Below are 21,039 nucleotides of genomic sequence, written 5' to 3' on the forward strand. Positions count from 1 at the left end.
TTGAGGGATTTTCATCTGAAAATTATTAATTTGGAAGAAAAGCAGCAACAAGCGGCAGAAAATAATAATATTTTAGTGCAGTCTACTGGTCGCAGCGACCGGCCAACGGCCAGGCTTGGTCATGGTCATTGTGGGCGTTGTATCATTTGATTTAATGGTATTACAGGGAGCAGCGACCTGGTCGTCAGTGCGTTTGAGCCCTTGCACCCCGTTCTACATAGACGACGAATCCGCGCGATACGAACGATACGACCAAAGCGACGTTTAGGCTGCCATTAACTAGGCGATAAATTAGCAATCCGATCGAGAGATCTAGACGCTCTCGATCAAATTGTCGAAAGATCTCCAGGTTAGTGCGTAATTTGAATCAAATTGAAGGAGATATTGTGGTTGCCAAGCAATGTTTTGATTAAAGGCCCCCATTCACTGGGCGATTTTGTAGCAACCAAGTTGAGCGATAAAATTGCTTCTAAATTTCTTGAAAATTTGGTTGCTTGGAACAGACTATTTATAAGGCAACATTCCAGCAATGTGGTTGTAAATCAATTTTTCTGGAAATGAATCGAGAATTTCCGACACTCTTCTATTCACGTATTAAATAATAAAAATAGTTAAGCAACTTGGTTGCCGACGTCCACTGATTGGGCGATCCTCGTACAACATCAACAAATTGCTTGAATGTCGCCTTATAAATGCTCCGTTCCAAGCAACCAAATTTCCAAAAATTTAGAAGCAATTTTATCGGTCAACTTGGTTGCTACAAAATCGCCCAGCGAATGGAGACCTTTTTGATTCAAAAAACGTTTTCTTATGAAATCGTCCTGCGTCGACGATGCAGGACACTTTCATAAGTATAGGTAAGAGAGCTAATTCATAAGTTTCATAAAAATTATTGCTTTATCTATAGATAAAGCTATATATAAATCTCATTGCTTTGTTGTCTCTTTACTTTTTGGTTGTCGCTGTTAACTGAGTTTACAATTCTTCTTCATTGAGTTGTATTGTGAACTGCTTCTTCCCAATGATTCTGCATGTTAATCCCCTTTGAGTTTTCGTGGAAAATGTCTTTGTACCTTTTAAGTTGTCCACCCGGCCTCCTCTTACCGTCTACAAGCTCACCGTAAAGCAGAGATCTTGGTATGCGGTTTTCTTGCATTCTGCATACGTGACCAGCCCATCTTAAGCGGGATTTTGTAACATGACTTCAATACTCTCGCAGTTAGCTTTTTCAAGGGCCGATACGCGACCATTAATTCAAATGATACAACGCGTATTATGGGCTCAAACGCAGTGACGACCAGGTCGCAACGACCAAGCGGTCGCAGCTTGGTCGCTTGCGACCTATATACCTACACTTATGAATTAGCACTGTTATCTATGCTTATGAAAATGTCGATTTCCACTTGACTTGAGTACCACTTGAGTACCACTTGAGTACCACTTGAGTACCACCTAAGTTCCTTTTCCGAAGGACACTTGAGTAGGGGGTTTCCAAACCGGCATCCTGGTTAATGTTTATCGCCGAAATCTGGATATTAAATCCAGAAAACTTCCAAAAATTCTATTAATATTAAGTCCAATCTACAATGATTAGACTTTATACACTTTAGTCTTTCGAATTGAGGGGAGGGGGTGCAAAAATGTCAAAAGTTGACATATGATATGTCATTTCTATTCAGAGTGTCATTTTCTATCGAAAAAAGTAAAAAAATACCGAGTGTCATTTTGAATATCAAAAGTTGTAGTCATTTCCGGTGAAACAGGAAGTGACAAAAAACAATAATTGAACAAGTCAATCAATCCTAATTTATGTCAGATACTAAAATACCAAATCTCGATTTGTTATCTGAAAAAATAAAAAAGTAGGAGTGAGCCAATTTTGAGACGCACCCGGTATAATATCATCCGTATATTATTTCTTTAAATTAATATTATTTAAGTAACCAAATATCTATATTGATTTGTATTCATTTGCAATATGAGTAAAATATAATGAACTTCACATTATTACTATACAATTAATTTTTAACTTACTGATTGTTTAAATCGTGAGCATTTGTCCAATTAAATAGATATAGCTTCAAAGTCAATGGCACCGGATTTTCTTTCCATAAATTATATGTTATAGAATTTGGCTGCATAGTGGCCAACATACTTAAAATGTAATTAAAAACAATAGTCCGAATAGAAATAATTACTATTCCAAACACTACTAAAAAAATTGATGTTCCACATAAGCACAAACATCTTCTTAGCGATTTCTTGTAGTACATCCTTGAATCGGGCTGCACCTAAAATAAGAAAATAAGTTTTTTTTAATTATGTATGTTATATTGAATGGTCAAAATGTGATAATTTTTGTTGATTTAATTTTGAAAGAAACTTTTTCATTATTTGATACTAGATTTTGATTTTGAAAAGTGGGCCATAAACATTTACAGTTAAATAAATCCCATCAAAAACATAGAATGTAAAAAATGCAATACCATTCCTCCGCTATAAAAACTTGTGAGATCTCATGTAAAACCAAGTCAATTTATTTTATTTAGTCTCTCTTTAAGCACCTATTCAACATACAATTTTGTTATAAATTCTTAGTATCAATATTAGCCATCTTTATTTCTATAATAATTATAATGACTTGGCAATTGCATGCACGGTACCATAATTATAAAAAAGAATAATCTACTATTTAATTACTATTGAATATCATATCATGCAATTGCCAAGTCATTATAATTATTATAGAAATAAAGATGACTAATATTGATACTAACAATTTATAACAAAATTATTGAATAGGTGCTTAAAGAGAGACTAAATAAAATAAACTGACTTGGTTTTACATAAAATCTCACAACTTTTTATAGCGGAGGAATTGTCTTGCGAGACTTGACATTTTTTTACATTCTATGTTTTTGATGGGATCTTATTTCTTTTTCTAGGTTCTAATTTTATTTTTTTTTTCGGGTCATTCAAAATAATATTAAAGAAGTTTGACTATAATTCATAAACTTTGAATTATCGTATAATTAATTAAGTCAGATAATATCAGTTGAATTAATTCTAGTTTTCTAACTACTTGTGTTTCCGACTTTCGTTACAACTCAAATATCAACTTTAAAAATGTTCAATTCATGATTTTACCAATGCTTATTCAAAATTATTAAAACATATTTGTCAATTTTACACATATTTTATTTTTTATCTCGAAAACTATAAGAGAATATGAGAGTAGTTTTCTCTCAAAAATGTAATAATATACTTCTATTTAAAATAACAAAGTAAACACTGTAACGCCGATAATATTTTAGATAGATGTAGCAGGTGTCTTTAGTAGTTCTGTATAGAAATATTTTTTTTTAAACAAGTGCTTGACTAGAAAAAATTGATAATCCTTGAATTATTGTTTAAGATATGTATTTAATATTTTACAATCAGAATATTAATGAAAATTAAATTAAAAAAGAATTATGCCCCGAGGCAGCCTCGAATTCGGGTCTCCCGGTGTACTTGTGGAATACTTTCGCGCCGCGCTATCAAGCTTTGCTCTATATATATTCAAGCCTAGCATTTAACATATTAAACTAAAAAAATAAATAGGGACTTCATTACAAGTTAAAATCTGACTAGAAAAAAATCATAATCCTTGAATTATTGTTGGTACATTGATATATAAATAAAATCAGAAGAGACCGCTCCGATTCTAGTTTTCTACCTTTTTCTCAACTGGAAAGTCAGTTACCGGTAGCGGCTAGACAGCTAACTTTTAATCCATAAGGATATTTCGAGATTTTTACTTTTTCCTTTGGTTATAAGCTTAAAGCTACCTAAAATTCTAAATTTGGAGTTTGTGACACATCTAGAAGTATCTTAGAATTTTGATGATCTGTCAATGAGTCAATGTAGAAATTAAAGAAATTTGACAAGCGATAATTCATAAACTATGAGGGATAATTACTAGATATTTTGGTAACCTAGCCAGCTATTGTATATCTTCTAGTGTAGTGAAAATTAATATTCTTGCTTTATCCACAACGAAGTTACAGGGTGGTCAAAAGTGCCGCTAAAACCTTCGAGAAAATGATGGTACGGCTGTGCTCGACTTGGCGGGCAGATTAAAAAAAAAATAATTTAATACAAAATGTACGAAAATGTAATCAGACTGTATGGTACCTAATTTTATGGAACGGAGAATGTAATAAACAAGCGTTTAGTTTTTAAACTGATGACCTTATAAGTAACTCAATATAAATTTATTACTTGTTTTGTTTCATGTAGTATTCATGAATAAATATATTCAATATTTTTATCCTCAAAAAGTATGCGCGATGGCGTTTATTTTTACAGGATACAAAAAATATAGTAAATACTAGAAGGAACATTTACGAAAAAAAAATCTGTCGTCGGTGGTGTTGGAAAATATTTATACAAAAATTTATGTAGGGGTGGGGGTAGTTTTCATCATTCCAGTACTTTTCGTATGTTTGCGAAAGTCAAATGTTAAAGCACTTAGCAAAATATAAACACCCAAAATCTCATTCAAACCGGAATAACGGTTCTTAAAATATCTGAAAAAATGTGTTCATTTTTTTAAAGGACTTTTGTATAGACGTAAATTGTGTCCAATGAACTTATTTTAATTCCAAAAATACGTAGTAGTTTTATGTCCACCGAATATTGGGGCACCCTGTATATTTTCGAAGGCTACTGGCGAGGGGTGTCTCACTATTGGAATTACATGTACATTTTCTTGGCAGTCGCTGGCAGTCACTGGCAGTCTTATGACAGTCTCCTATAATAATTACATGGCAGTCATAGGCAGTCTTCTTCATAGTCATTGGCAGTCGCTTAGCAGTGGAAGGATATTTTGGCAGTACGTGTACATTTTTTACCCGAGTGAGACACCCCTCGGTTACTGGATTGAAAAGTTGTAGAGACATTATTAAAACAACATGTAGTTTTCACAGTCATGCCACTCTAGATTAAAATTTAGAATACTAATTTTTAAGTGCCAAATGTTAAAAGTTGACATATGATATGTCATTCTATTCGGAATGTCATTTTCTAAATAATAAAATAAAAAAATACTGAAGGTGCTGTTTCAGAATCAAAAGTTGTAGTAATTTCCAGTGAAATAAGAAGTGAAAGAAACTAATTGCATGCGTCACTTAATCCTGAGTTATGTCATATACTAACATAATACCAAACCTCCTTTTTTTATTTTGATAAAAAGTGAACAGTTTTGAAAAACACCCCGTATATGTTGATATTTCTCCAGAGTTATTAAAAACTGGCACTTGTAAAGTCTTTGACTAAACATGATTATAAATACATATAGAAACAGTTTTAATGAACTGTGAAAACATTTGTTAATGAGGTCGATTAATTAGTAACTTAACTTGATCTCATTAAGTAAATAATTGTTAGAGCACTCTGAAAACGCATTACGTAGCTTCTCTCATTGCAGCGACGTTTTATCGACATCGGTTTAGTTTTCCCAGGAGCTAAGCTGCACGAAAGAGTTTTTAATAATATTTTATGATAGCACTTAAATGTTTGACAAAATTTGTATTCGTGCTCTTAAGTTAAAAAGCTTTTATAGTAATAGGCCATAAATTACTGGCTATTTTACGAATCTGGCTATTATGTGAATACAGTTGGATTATTCGTAATTTGTTGTAAAGATATAGCTTAGCTTTTATGAATATAGTAACGATATTTTCATCAGTAAAAAAAAGTGAAAAATAGTATAGCTCCATGTGCTTGCAATCACTTAGAATCACATTGCAGATTTTTAATTTCAGACAAATAACTCGTCAACATTTTTGTCAATAATTACATGTATTGATAAATTATTTTATTCCAGCTATCTTGAGAACGAACGGTTAGTCGTAGCGATTTTTACATAGAAGCATTTCTTACTTAAAAAAAAACGGCGGAAGTGTTCATTTTTTCACTCAGTTGTTTTATACAGGTACAGATGAAAAACAATTTAAAATTCACAGATTTTGCAACATGCGCAACCATCATAAGCGTATTGAAAATACGAGACACAAGTCGGCGGTTGTCGGCAATCACCTGTTTTTTTTTACATTTTATATTAACTTGTGATGTCATTTGGAAGAGCTCAATAGAAATATAAAAGAACTAAACCTTGTTTGGAAAGCAATTTGACATTCGTGACGTCAGCACTCCGGCAGTCTAACGTAAACGTATTGCTAATCGCCATTCACAAATATATTCCAGATAGGTACGTATAGTGAACAAGTGAACCATTCGCAACGTTAAATAATTTTGATATTTGATTTTTATCGTGATAGCGTTTTGTAAAAGTGAAGATTTCAGTGAGGAAAATATTAATGATGAAGATGACCGTGTGCGGATTCGTGAGGAAAATATTAATGATGGAGATGACCGTGTGCGGATTCGTGAATGGTCACGATCACGGTCACGACACTATCGCGAAATATGCAAAAAAAGGAGTCAGTTTAGATTAGGTCTATATTTTTATTACTGCAAAACCAACTAAAACCTAATTCGAACCTAAACTCACTCCCTCTTTTGCATATTTCGGGCTATTACCTAGGTATTCCTAGGTTTAACCAATGTTCGAACTTAAGGTGTAAATTTATGGATGGTCCATAAATTTATATTCGCCGTACAAAAAAATTGCTTTTCACCAATTTTTACAATAAAAATTGAAAATTATATATCATAATATTTTTTATAGAAGTGATCGAAAAAGGGTGAACGGGGTGCCGGTAGACCAAGAAGATACTTGGAATGTAAGTGTTAATTTATACTCGAATTGAGTTGCCTCACAGTATAGGCATATTTTGAACCCCTACCATGCATAGTTACTGTAGATAAAAATAAATTAAAATATAGTTGGCTCCAACGATAATTTAGTTTACAGCTTCTTTTCATCATACCTAATAAAAACCGTCACAACCACTACTCATATTTTGTACCTATGTATTTTTAAACATCATTATAAGATTTAAGATACATAGGTGCCCATAATATAGGTTTGGTTAGGATTTTATTATGATGAAAATAAGCAGAAAAATATATTATCCATTGCAGCAACTATACCTAGTTTACATTCAGTATGTCCAATTAATATAGAACATTATGTATTTTTCCCCATTACAATAAACATAGCTTACTAAATCACTAGCTAGCCATTTTTAAATACAGGGTGTTAATTAAGTATCTGAACAAACTTCAGGAGGTGATTCTTTGAGTGTTTTTAAGGTAAAAAGTTCATATAAATATGTGTCCGGAAATGTATAAGTTTAAAGATACAGGGTGTCAAGGTGTTTTCTAATAAGACCTTTTTTATTAATATCTCAAAGATCCGTTGGCTGATTTTGTTGAAATTTCTCCGTATTGTGAACTTTGATAAGTTAGCACTTATTAAATTATTATTTACAACAATATTCAAACGATAAAAACTTATCCCAATAAATATTTGGCAACGCATTGGATTCATTTGTTTTTACGCCTGTTGGCGGTGGAAACCATGCAAGCTATTTCTTTGTCCTAAGCTGTTAATTAAAAGAATAATAATCATAAAAAATATAGGTCTTAATAGCCTAAATTTTAGCAAAATATATCAGCAGACCCGATGAGACCGGAGTTATTATGTTTTGGAACTTAATGATTTAATTAATTATTCCCTATAATGCATTTACCTATCCTAGGCGCCAAGAAAAATATTGCATTAGTCTAAATTTATTATTTATGTGATTCCGCTCTTTCATGTATAATTTGCCCCTTGCTTCTCACACGGAAATATTTAGATTAAAATAGCTAAACTGTACCTAACAACTCATATGCCTTGACGCATATTCTTTTTTATATTATGTCCCACTGATAAGACCTCATTTCGGCCCCGGACGTCCTTGCTTTATTCGATGATCAACGCCGCCAGCTAAATTATCGACTTACATGTTGACAAGTTAATTAGGCAGGTTATTGAACTCGGGCCGTCGCATCTAGCATGTCGTTTTTTCAAAGACGGGTCCGATATAAATGCGGCCAGAAGTATTTTCAGTACTAAAAATATGTAGGTAAGCAACACCTAAATACCAATTTTCATCCAAATATAGATGTTGGTTCGGGAATAATTTGGAAAAATCGAAATAAAAATAGAACTTTTATACCCGGTATCTCTAAAACGAAGCATTTTATGACATAGTACATTTATATTTTTTACTTGTAAAAATATGATTAATAATTTAAAAAAATACAGAATATGCTGCTGAAATTATCCGAATATAATGACCACCCTGTATAATTGAGTGTATAATGATATTTTTACTTTGCACTTTATACGATCAAATAATATCACCATTCACCATTTCTGGCCTAGTCTAGACATCATTCGTTCATCTCGTAAACATCGAATGTCTGTAAAAATACCATCTATTCGAGATGAATGATTACAATAATTAATATTATCACTTGCTCGTTCTTTATTTCTTCAAATCTCTATTGGAAACTGAGTTTCTATTCACTGTTTAATCAAAATGAACAAAAGTAGAGACAGAAAACGATAGGTGTGGAGTCAATTTATATCATATAATATGTCAATTTTATCTTTATTTATCTGTAGTGATCTCGTCCAATTTCGCTTTGTCTCAGTCGCTAGAGCGACTTTTATTCCTGTCGATTTTTGAGCACGAGTAAATGGACTTGAAGGCAAACAAACTGAGAGACTTGAACTCAGACAAGAAGTAAACATAAATAGAGGATTCTATTGTTCATGATTTTTACTAGAAAACAACATTATGCAGAAACTTAAATACAAAAAAAATCATTAAATACAAACCTTTTCGATTAAGGCGCGATTCTCAGTATGAAGTCTCGCCATCGGCACATTAAATATTTTTAAATGGCCAATAATGAACATATTCGCACTACCCGTAACGTCGCTATCCCGTCGTGGCAACGTCCATCTCCCATTTACTTCATGTTATCGGTCAAGACGGCGCGGCTGGACGTGACGGTGGCGGGACGTTATAGTGAGAATCGTGGCGGGACGTTATAATGAGTTAATGCGCAGGAATATAATTTAAATATTTTTGTTATTATTATGGAAAATATACATATATATAAAGAATTATTGTCTGTATTTAATTAATTTTATAGTTAGAATTGTGAGTATTTTTAATAAATCTTGTACATCATAGGTACGTCGAGTCATCTCTGTTTTATAAGGTAAATTTGGTAAATTGTGCAGTTTCACGAAACTTCACAAAACCTTGACAATTTGTGAAATTTTAGTTTTGATAGTTTTTTTTATAAAAAGAGAAAGCTCAGATCAGGAAATCGAAATATTTTACAAACAACTACGGACAGCCTTGAAATACACAAAAAAAACAAGAAGTCAATATCCTGTTAGGGGATTTCAATGTTAAGGTTGGCAAACGTTCTGTGTAATAACGTGAATAATTTTTTAACTTTGTTTTAACATGGGCAATGTTGTGGAAAATGTTGGGCTGCATGGGAATGAGACATGAGAGATAAGACTCATGATATAATGATACATGATAGATAAACTAGAAAATCGAGATACGGTTGAAGAAAACTCGCAAAAGAAACCCTCAAAGACGCCTAGACATCCAGAGGCTAAAGGACAACATCACAACAATGGAAGTTAAAGAAGAACTAAACAACAATATCAACATCATATCTCTCGACCTAAATTATGAAGACATGGATGTAGAAGATACCTGGAGCAAAATAAAAAATGTCTGAAACCTTGTAGCAGATAATATAATATACTCAAACCTGAAAAAGGAACAGAAAAACAGCAATGGATGACAGAAGAAATATTGGATCTTAAGCGGCCCATACATTATCAAACAAATTGCGCAACACAGGCTGTTGCGCAACACAGGTTGTCAATGTGTGACCCTGTTTAATGCGTTGCGCAATTGTTTGATAAGTTTCAAGAATGTTTAAGTTCTTTTATGCAACGGGGCTGTTTGCGCAACGCGTTATGTATGTTGTGTATCTATGAGTTGCGATTTGTTGTGCAATATTTTAGTTGCCAGCCGGTTTTTTGGCGGTACGTCGCTTGTTTTTCGAACAGTGTACACCTGTTAATAAAAAGTTTGATCAAAATTTTGCCAAGTGTATGGGTGATTTAAAAGTTGGGCAACTCAACGTTTAGGCATTCTTTATGGAGGAACGACGAAAACACAGGAATAAGAACGAAGGAACGTACAAGGAAATAAACAACAAAAAGACAAAAGGAGCAAAGAAAAAATGGTAACAGATCGAATGCAAGAAGATTGAAGCCTTGGAACAAAAACATGACACCATTAAGAACGAAGGAACGTACAAGGAAATAAACAATAAAAATACAAAAGGAGCAAAGTGGTCAGTCAAAAATGGTTACAAATCGAATGTAGGAAGATTGAAGCCTTGGAACAAAAGCATGACACCTTCAACCTGCCCAAGAAAATGAAGACCATGGCAGACTAGCTTACGCAGCAGTAACTTGGTATTGGATAAACAAGGTGGTCTTATAACTGACAATGAAGGAATACTGGAAAGGTGGAGAGAATACATGGGAGAGCCGTTCGAAGAGGAGCAGCAGGCGGAAACCATTATCCATACCATTATCCATGCTGATTCAGGTCTAGAAATAACACTAGATGAGGTAAGGCACGCAATAACACGGCTAAAAAATAACAAAGCAACCGGACCAGACAATGTTCTAGCAGAAATAGTAAAACTGTTGGAAGACACCAAACTTAAACTTCTGACAAAGCTACTCAATAAAATATACGAAACAGGAGAATTGCCTATAGACTGGCTGGTTTCCACGTTTATTCCCCTTCCTAAGAGAGCAAATGCTACTAGGTGCTCTGACTACCTGAATTATAAGCTTTATTTGGTTAACCGAACCTAATTTAGCCATGCATTGAAAATCCTACTTAACATCATCCACTCTCGCATATACAGGGTGGCCCATCGTTCCGCAAGGCATAACGGCCAGGGTTTTTTTTTTCAGAAAATTCAAAAACACGTCAATTTTGTTTGAGAGGGGGACAACTTTTGCCCCAAAAATGATTGCAAAATCTTCAACCCTCTAAGCGGGGGTGTCATCCCCCAATTTTTTTCAAATGGGAAGGGGGGAGTGGCGCCGCAATGAAAAGAGCTTTCTATTCTCTATATTTCCCCGCCTCGTTTTTGAAAATCGGTCGAGTCATTGAGGAAATATGAAGGATTAAAATTTGAAAAGTTTATTTAAACATTTATCAGAGTAAATGATAAGGATAAATTCCTGCGACCAATTTGCTGTCTTTTCTTGTTATTTCTAGATGTTTACGCATTTTTTCACTTGCCACAAGGTTGAACGATCAGGTGCGGTAATTGCTAGATAGCTGTTTTGTGGCTTGCAAGTTCTTCTCAATATCGTTAAAGTTTTTAACAATTATTAGTATAATCACTTGCAGAAAAAGTGGAAATAATCGAACTTTATTTTAAAAATAATGAATGTGGCAATCGGGTTGCGCAAATATTCAATGAACGCCATCCTGACAACCACATTTATAGCAAAATTGTTCGCAAGTTAGTAGCAGAATTTCGCGAAACTGGTTCCGTTATGAATAAAAAGAGGCAGAGGGAAAATCCTGTAGTAAATGAAGCTATGAAGGTATTCGTATTGGGCCAAGTTGCCATGGATAGTACGGTGAGTACAAGAAAATTAGCCAATGAGACCGGCGTGAATCGTACAAGTATCCAAAGGATATTAATAAAGCGCAAGTTCTACCCATACAAAATTCAGTTGGTACAAGAACTCAACTAAGACGATTTTGATCGTCGCTTGCAATTTTGTGAAACTATCAGTGAACGAGTGGCGAATCATAATAATTTCCTATTTAATGTGTGTTTTTTGGATGAGTGTACTTTCTTTTTGAACGGTGTAATTAATCGGCACAACTGTCGGTACTGGGCTGAAAACAACCCCAGGGTTTTTCACGAGGTGCACACACAAAACCCTTAGAAATTGAACGTGTGGGCTGGTATTTTTGGAAATTCTATTGTGAGTCAGTCAACGATATTGAGAAGAACTTCAACGCACAAGTCACAGAACAGCTATCTAGCAACTACCGCACCTGATAGTTCAACCCTGTGGCAAGTGAAAAAATGCGTAAACATCTAGAAATAATAAGAAAAAAACTCAAATTGATCGAAGGAATTTATCCTTATCATTTACTCTGATAAATGTTTAAATAAACTTTTCAAATTTCAATCCTTCATATTTCCTCAATGACTAGACCGATTTTCAAAAACGAGGCGGGGAAATATAGAGAATAGAAAGCTCTTTTCATTGCGGCGCCACTTGACCCCCCTTCCCATTTGAAAAAAATTGGGGGATGACACCCCCGCTTAGAGGGTTGAAGATTTTGCAATCATTTTTGGGGCAAACGTTGTCCGCCTCACAAACAAAATTGACGATTTTTTGAAAAAAAGAATACCCTGGCCGTTATGCCTTCCGGAACGTTTTCGACGGGCCACCCTGTTGTGAAAAAAGCTTGAAAACTGTTTCAAAGCTTGAAAACAAAAAAGTGGAATGGGAACGCGAGAAGCCCTATTTTCTATACAGGTCCTGATACAGAGGGCCAGAGCCGTAAACTGCTATGTCTACGCTTGTTTTATCAACTTCGAGAAGGCGTTGGATAGGGTGCAACACCACAAATTATTTGAAATATTAAAATTTGGTATCGACAGCAAAGACGAATTTCGCCTTATAACTAATTTGTATTTGCACCCGGCACCAAAGAGCGACCGTGCGTGTAGACAACGAAACGTCCCAACGTTACCTAACCAAAATTGTTCAATTCTTTTTGACATTTCTCTAAAAACAAGATGAAAAATTGTATTAGTCAGCCAATTAGGGAATTTCTGTTATTTAAGGGCAAATACATATATTATTAACAGTTCGCTAAACTATATTAAAACAAAGCCTCAACTATGCAGGCTATTCATCTCATTCGACACGGAGTATTGTAACCACACGATTAGATTTTTAGAAATTGTGAGTGATGGGATCGTTGGAGGACTACTAAAGCTACAATATAAAATTATCTTCTAAAGGTACAGAGTGTCCCAAATAAATAAAAAAAAACATCAAAGTTGTATTTATTTAATGGAACACCCTGTATATTATTACATTTTTGTTTCTATAATTAAAATAAAGGCAAATTTTATTAAGGTTTACCGCTCTTTAATCTTACCGTTTTTGAAATATTTACGTTTTTTATAGTAACGTAATTATGATAATTAACGCAAATACCTATAATAGCAATTTTAAAGCTTCATTTCAATAGGCGTATTTAAGTTTTTTAAACCAAATATTGAAATGGAATTTTTTTATTTGCTAAATTTTCTGTTGCAATAATTAAAACTATACTACCTCATACAGAGTGACTAAAAATTTATATTAAATAATTACTAGCTTTAAACGGCAAAAACTTGTCTAATTTAAATGGAATGCCCTGTATATTTTAAGTAAATCAGATGCACAATTTAATTGTCTGCCAAATTTTTTTATACAATTTTTTACCGATCTCTTCAAGTTTTAGTAAAAAATGCATTTTCTTATCATTTAGATCACTATTAGTATTTTTAAAGTAACAAATTTTCAAAAATTCAGATATTAATATTGTCGATACAGTTCACTTATTGCATTAAAAAATAAAAAAACTGTTTTTAAATATTTGTCAAAGAGGAACAATTTATATGATTCCGGTATTCGAACTACATTAATTGACTGCGTTTATTAATAATTGCTCCTAATATTAAAAATACTGAATTTCGTATGTGTATTATACAGTGTAGTTAAAAGTAACACCTTATAAATTAAAGCTTAAACATTTTCTGAAAACGGCATTTAATTGGCCGACGTCAAAAATATAAAACTACCAACTTACGTTGCAATAGATACAATAGTTCTGAAGATATTGTCATTTAAAATAAACGGATTATTTTAATTTTTTTTGACATAAATCCGAAACTAATCAAGATACCGGGGTTTACTTCATAGGTGTTTTTCAAATTTCTAATTACACAACTTATGTCCCATTTAACCGAATCCGTAACTCTCGTAGTTTCTGAGATGCCAATGTTGAGCATCGAAATTGTCACCACTCTGTATACCGCTGTTGGTTTGTCAATCATTTTTTGTTATTTAGGTATTAAAAGTAGGTATGTTAATTTCTCGGATTACTATCATAATGAAAATTTAGAATAAATATAGAAAGTAGAATAACACACTTCATTCTTGGTAATTTTTTTAAATGTATTACTTACGATATCACGTAACATTCACTGGGATCACTATAAACACATTAATTTACAGATTGCATATTACAATTAAAGTACATACATTTTAATTAATGCAAACATATACAGGGTGGTCCGAACTGTATTCCGGAAACTTTGAAAGCATATTCTGCAAATAAAAATATGTAAAAAAGTTTATATAAATTTATGTCCTAAAAAGCTTAGTTTCGGAGATACAGGGTGTAGAAGTTTCATTTTTATTTCGATTTTTTCCAAATAATTTATGAAGTAACATCAATATTTGGATGAAAATTGGTGTCTGGGGTTTTTTTGACATGAGAAATTTGATTTTGATGTCAATATGACTCCTACTTCTAGAGGGCACCACTACTACATATTTTTAACCGGCTTGAAGAGTAATAACTTTTAGTCCGTACCTGTACAAAATTACTGAGTAAAAAATATACATTTACGACATTTTCTGCGTAAAAAATGTCTTTTGGGTAAAATCGCTACGAGTAATGGCTCTCGAGATATTTGGAATCGAAATTATCAATACCTGTCATCATTGACATAAATTAAACATGTTGACTAAATAGTTATTAGACAAATCATAAATTTGAAATCTTTTTGTGCCAAAAGTTCAACAGAAACTCTATTATCATCATTTCTTGGCAGAAAAAATTATGATTAATATAAAAATAAAAATTTCCAGAATTTATTATTTCAGTCAAATAACTATACCTATCTACTGAACGTGTTTAATTTTTGTCAATAATGACATGTATTGACTATTTTCATTCTAAATATCTTGAGGACGGTTACTCGTAGCGATTTTTACCAAGAGATATTTTTTACGCAAAAAGTTATGGAAATGTATATTTTTTCATTCAGCACTTTTATATAGGTACGGACGAAAAGTTATTGCACTTCAAAACAGTTAAAACACATGTAGGTGGCGCCCTCTACAAATGAGAATCATATTGACATCAAAATCAAATTTCTTATGTCAAAAAACTCCCGGAAAAAATCGAAATAAAAATGAAATTTCTACGCCCTGTATTTCCGAAACTCAGCATTTTAGGACATGAAAATTGGTGCCTGGGAGTTTTTTGACATGAGAAATTTGATTTTGATGTCAATATGACTCCTTCTAGTAGAGAGCGCCACCTACCTGTTTTAACTGTTATGAAGCGTAATAACTTTTTGTCCGTACCTGTATAAAATTACCGAGCGAAAAAATATACATCTCTGTGATTTTTTACGTAAAAAATATCTCTTTGTAAAAATCGCTATGAGCAACCGTTCTTAAGATATTTAGAATGGAAATAGTAAATACATGTCATTATTGACGAAAATAAACACGTTGAGTAGATAGTTATTTGACTGAAATAATAAATTTGGGAAATTTTTATTTTTTTAAATTAATCATAAATTTTTCTGCAAAAATGATGATAAAACAGTTTCTGTTGAACATTTGGCACAAACAAATTTCAAATTTATAATTTCAGTCTAATAACTATTTAATCAACATATGTTTAATTATTTATGTCAATGATGACAGGTATTGATAATTTCTTTTCCAAATATTTCGAAAACCATTACTCGTAGCCTTTTTCACGTAAAAAACGTCGTAAATGTATATTTTTGTACTCGGTAGTTTTATACAGGAACCGACAAAAAGTTATTACTCTTCAAAACAGTTAAAACACATGTAGGTGGCGCCTCCTACAAATAGGAGTCCTATTGACATCAAAATAAAATTCCTCATGTCAAAAAACACCAATTTTCATCCAAATATTGACGTTACTTACGAAATTATTTGGAAAAATTAGAAATAAAAATGAAACTTTTACACCCTGTATCTCCGAAACTAAGCATTTTAGGACATACATTTATACGAACTTTTTACTTATTTTTATTTGCAAAATATGTTGCCGAAGTTTCCGGAATACAGTTCGGACCAGCCTGTATAGAGACCGATTATTTTGTTTATTTAATCGTGCTTAACGAAATGTTTACTTGTTAGATAAAGAATTAAATGGGCATCTGGACAACTGGTAATTGATAATTTTAAGTTATGAAATATTTAATTTTGATTCATCTACTGCATGCAGTTATCTATTTAAATTATTATACAGGGTGGCGCCTCTCAAACTACTCGGAGACTCCAAGGAGAACAATAATTTATATCGAAATTAAATTTTGGGGATATGCAGATGTAGGTTAATTCAGAGCGTTTTCTAAAAATATTGACAGTTCTACAGGGTGTCCCAAAAAAGTTACGTAACAAAGTTCGGTTTTTTGTAATGAAACACCCTATATATTAATTGAGTTTCGGATTCTACAAAAAAATAAAGATGAGTTTCATTAATGAAGCATATTTATCCCTAAAATGTTAAATTTTTGACATATTTTACATTTTGTGAAAATGAAGAATACATTTTAAATTTCAATAACAGCTACATAAATTGTAATTTATCCTGTACAGCCTGATATGTAGTTAAAATAAACATTGTATATAAAACCAAATTAAAATTTGACCATAAAAGTTATACAGGGTGAGACAAAATTTATATTGAACCATGGTCACTTTTAAAAACAAGTTACATCGTTATTTTAAATGAAATAACCCAATATATTATTCCCGATATTCAATGGAGAATTCATATATCTTCAAAATAATATTAAGGTTGCCTACCCTTTCGACGAAGATTTTTCTAGATATTTTCATTTTTATGATTTTGCATCAGTAGATCTATATTAATTGATAAAATCTAGGTGTCTGTGAAATATCTTTCATTAATTTAAAAAAAGACTGTGGAGTAAAATTTAATAATAAAATAAAATATTATAGAATAATAAAAAGATTTTTTAAGATAAGACACGTTTAAAACATATTTTAATTATTACAGAATTATTTCTCTCATGTTGTCGATAATAATTGGTCAAGTTTTTTGAACACTGTCCTTAACATATCCCCATAAAAAATCCAAACTAGATAAATCAGGAGCATTTAAGCTGCACACTGCAGTCAGCAATTAATAGAATCATATCAATTATCTGCGATGTAGGATAAGTGCAGAGATCAACGGGTTTCTAGGGACGAGAGAAGCCCTGTTTGCGCTATCGGTGCTTTTGCAGAAGTGCAGAGATCGACGAAAGGAGGCACACCTATGCTTCATAGACTACACGAAGGCATTCGACTGCGTCAACCACAGGGAATTGCTGAGCAACCTTGAAAGAAGAGGCCTGGATACCCAAGACCTGAAAATTATCCAAAAGCTATACGAACAACAAGTAGCGACAGTAAAACTACAGGACACTGAAACAACAGCAATGCCTATCAAGCGTGGAGTTAGGCAAGGATGCGTATTGAGCCCTATGCTCTTCAATATGTACTCCGAACTAATATTTCGAAATGCGCTTGAGGGATCAGAAGACGGCATAAAAGTGAATGGCAGGCTGATTAACAACATGAGATATGCTGATGATACCGTCGTTATTGCAGACACCACTGAGGGCCTGCAAAGACTTCTTGATAGACTGTCCTCGGTGGGCGACTCAATGGGTCTCAGGATAAATACAAACAAAACAAAAGTCATGGTGATAAATAGAGATGCAAGACAGGCAACGGAGGTAGTCGTAGGTGGGACACCAATAGCAAGAGTCTCAAAGTTTAGATATTTGGGCAGTTGGATTAGTGAAGACCTAAACCCAGACATTGAGATCAGAGCTCGAATTGAGATGGCTAGATCAAACTTCCTAAAATTGCGGAACCTACTGTGCGATAAACGTCTCAACATCCATATAAAAGACAACTTCGTCAAGTGCTACGTACTTTCCACACTTCTCTACGGGGTTGAGTCGTGGACACTCAAAGTAAGCGCAATGAATAAGTTGGAAGCATTTGAGATGTGGGTATATCGCAGAATGCTGAGAATACCATGGACTGACCGTGTCTCGAATGAACGAGTTCTAAACCAAATGAACAAGGACCGAGAACTCCTCGACATAATAAAAAGAGGAAAGCAGCCTATTTGGACCATATCATGAGACATAGCAAGTATGAATTCCTTCAGCTGATCATCGAGGGTAAAATTGAGGGAAAGCGCGGACCCGGACGACGGCAATGCTCCTGGCTGAAGAACATCAGAGATTGGACAGGCCTGGACTCACACACTTTGCTGAGAAGAGCTAAAAATAGAGAGGAATGTGCCATGGTTGTTGCCGATCTTCACTGAATGGAGAAGGCACTTTAAGAAGAAGAGTAGGATAAGTTTTAATTTTCGGCAAATTTCTGACAATTTTCTTATTTTAACTGATACAAAATGATCTAACTAGTTGTTAAAGGTGAACTAATTTGACAGATATGCTCAAGTAACGTCAGGTATCTGTCTCTATCTATCTATACAGGGTGTCCGGAAAATAATGCAACAAAATTTTTGGTCATAGATTGTTGAAAAAAAAATAGGTGACCCGTATTTTTTATTTTTGGCGAGTGGCCCCCCTTTTCGGATTTACAGCCCCCTGAATTTCGCCCCTAAAAAGAGTTTTTTTTAATATCTCAGGGCCCTGTTGGACGAAAATCACTAAATTAGGTACACGTTGTTTTGCCATAAAATGCCATTGATGCTATTAACTTTTTTTATTTTCATCAGTGGCGTCCCTATGGTATTTAAACTGAATATTATTGAAGAAAAAATGGTACGCCACTGTTTTTTTTTAAATAAAAGTTATTTTTAAAATCTACATTAAATTTGGAACAAATTTGATCTCTTGATTTTATTTTCCTACGACGCACCGTTTTCAATTAAAAAAATAAAAACCATTTTCATACATGACCAAATCGCTAAAATTTTAATGTAAATTTTCATAGCAAAATTTAAAAAACGGCAGTTTAGGTTTTTGGACATTTTGGTTCGCACTTAGGTAGTAGAAACAAGATTTTGGAAAATAAAAAATTATTTTAAACTTAAGTTTGCCGTTTTAAAAATTTTGCCATTGAAATATACGGTAAAATTTTAGCGATTTAGTCATGTATGAAAATGGTTTTTATTTTTTACGCGAAAGTGGTGCGTCGTACAAAAAAATGTCAAGAGACAAAGTGTTCCAAATTGAATGTAGATTTTAAAAATAATTTTTATTAAAAAAAAAACAGTGGCGTACCATTTTTTTCTTCAATAATATTTAGTTTAAATATCGTAGGGATGCAACTGATGAAAATAAAAAAAGTTAATAGCATCAAAAAACGTAATTTTATGGTAAAACAACGTGTATCAAATTTAGTGATTTTCGTCCAACAGGGCCCTGAGATATTAAAAAAAAACTCGATTTAGTGGCGATAATCAGGGGCTGTCAATCCGAAAAGGGGGGCTATTCGCCAAAAATAAAAAATACGGGTCACCTATATTTTTTTTCAAGAATCTATGACCAAATTTTGTTGCATTAATTTCCGGACACCCTGTATATCTATAGCCACCTAGATTTTATCAAGTAATAAAGATCTACTGACACTAAATCAGAAAAACGAGGATGACGAAGCAACCATTATAGTATTTTGAAGAGACATGAATTCCCCGTTGAATATCGGAATAATATACAGGGTGTTCCGTTTAAAATAAAAGAGTAAGTTGCTTTTAAAGGTGACCAATGTTCAGTATTAATTTTATCTCACCCTGTATAACATTTTTGAGTCAAGTTTTAGTTTGATTTAAAGAACAATAGTTATTTTAATTACATATTAGGCTAACTAGGTAAATTCCAATTTATGTAGTTTTTATTGAAATTTAAAAGGCTTTTCTTCATTTTTAGAAAACGTTAAATATGTCAAAAACCTTACATTTTAGTCATATACTTCTGAAATGACACCCACCATTATTTTTCAGCTAGAATCCGAAAATCAATTAATATATAGGGTGTTTGTCGTTCCATTACAAAACATACAACTTTGATGTGTAACTTTTTTTGGGAACACCCTCTAAAATTCTATATTTTTAAAAATTGCTCTAAATTAACCTACATATGCTCATAAAATTTCATTTCGCTACAAGCTGTCGTTTTCCTTGGATCCTCCGAGTCGTATGAGAGGCGCCACCCTATATTTTTTCTAAATTATTATACAGGGTGAGTCTTAAATAAGTGCAAATATTTTCAGCGCTGGTAGATCTCGATAAAAGAAACATAATTTATCTTAACCATTTTTCAGATAAATCCAAAATAACCGAGTTATTTAAGTTTGAAAATTTAAAAAGAAAATATTTTTTTTTAATTTGAGAGCCACCGGATTTTTCTGTATTTGCATCCCTTTTAGTGCCGTAACCATAGAGTAAAGCCGTAACTATGGTGATATCAGAGATTAAGAAATTATATCGTGGGAAAATTTGCGGTGAACAGACGGTTCTAAAAAGTTTTCGAAAAATATTCAGGGAAATTTAAAAGAAAATGTACGATTTTCAACTTTTTTTTGCGAAAAAACCTCATAGACGTATTCCTGGGGTCGAAATATACTATAATACCCCTGAAAATATTTGCACTTATTTAAGACACACCCTGTATAATAATATATGAAACAATATACTTGCAAACAACGTTTTTATAATAGGTCTACAACTATATGCAGGATTTAACTAGGAAGTTATTGGTAGTTCTAAGCTTGGTGCATTTCAGTTGATTTTTAAAATTTCGACTGCGGCGCTGAGTACGGAAGAAATCAGAACTTTCTGGCTC

The 21,039-nt window shown here is 33.0% G+C and overlaps 1 protein-coding gene across 5 annotated transcripts in view; it reads right to left on the reverse strand.

Annotated features, from left to right (window-relative positions):
- LOC115887575 (protein croquemort-like) overlaps positions 1-21,039 on the reverse strand; it is a 155,042-nt gene that overhangs the window by 80,745 nt on the left and 53,258 nt on the right. For 4 of the 5 annotated variants that reach the window (XM_030907039.1, XM_030907038.1, XM_030907036.1 and 1 more), the window contains exon 2: positions 2,035-2,291. In XM_030907039.1, coding sequence (XP_030762899.1) covers positions 2,035-2,273 — 239 coding nt within the window. In that variant the 5' untranslated portion in view covers positions 2,274-2,291. Of the gene's footprint in view, positions 1-2,034; positions 2,292-14,337; positions 14,387-21,039 lie in introns of those variants that run through there. The other variant, XM_030907035.1, reaches the window with a different exon arrangement.

This window comes from Sitophilus oryzae, unplaced genomic scaffold (assembly GCF_002938485.1).
Source record: "Sitophilus oryzae breed Bouriz unplaced genomic scaffold, Soryzae_2.0 scaffold_578_pilon_pilon, whole genome shotgun sequence".
Classification (NCBI taxonomy): domain Eukaryota; kingdom Metazoa; phylum Arthropoda; class Insecta; order Coleoptera; family Curculionidae; genus Sitophilus; species Sitophilus oryzae.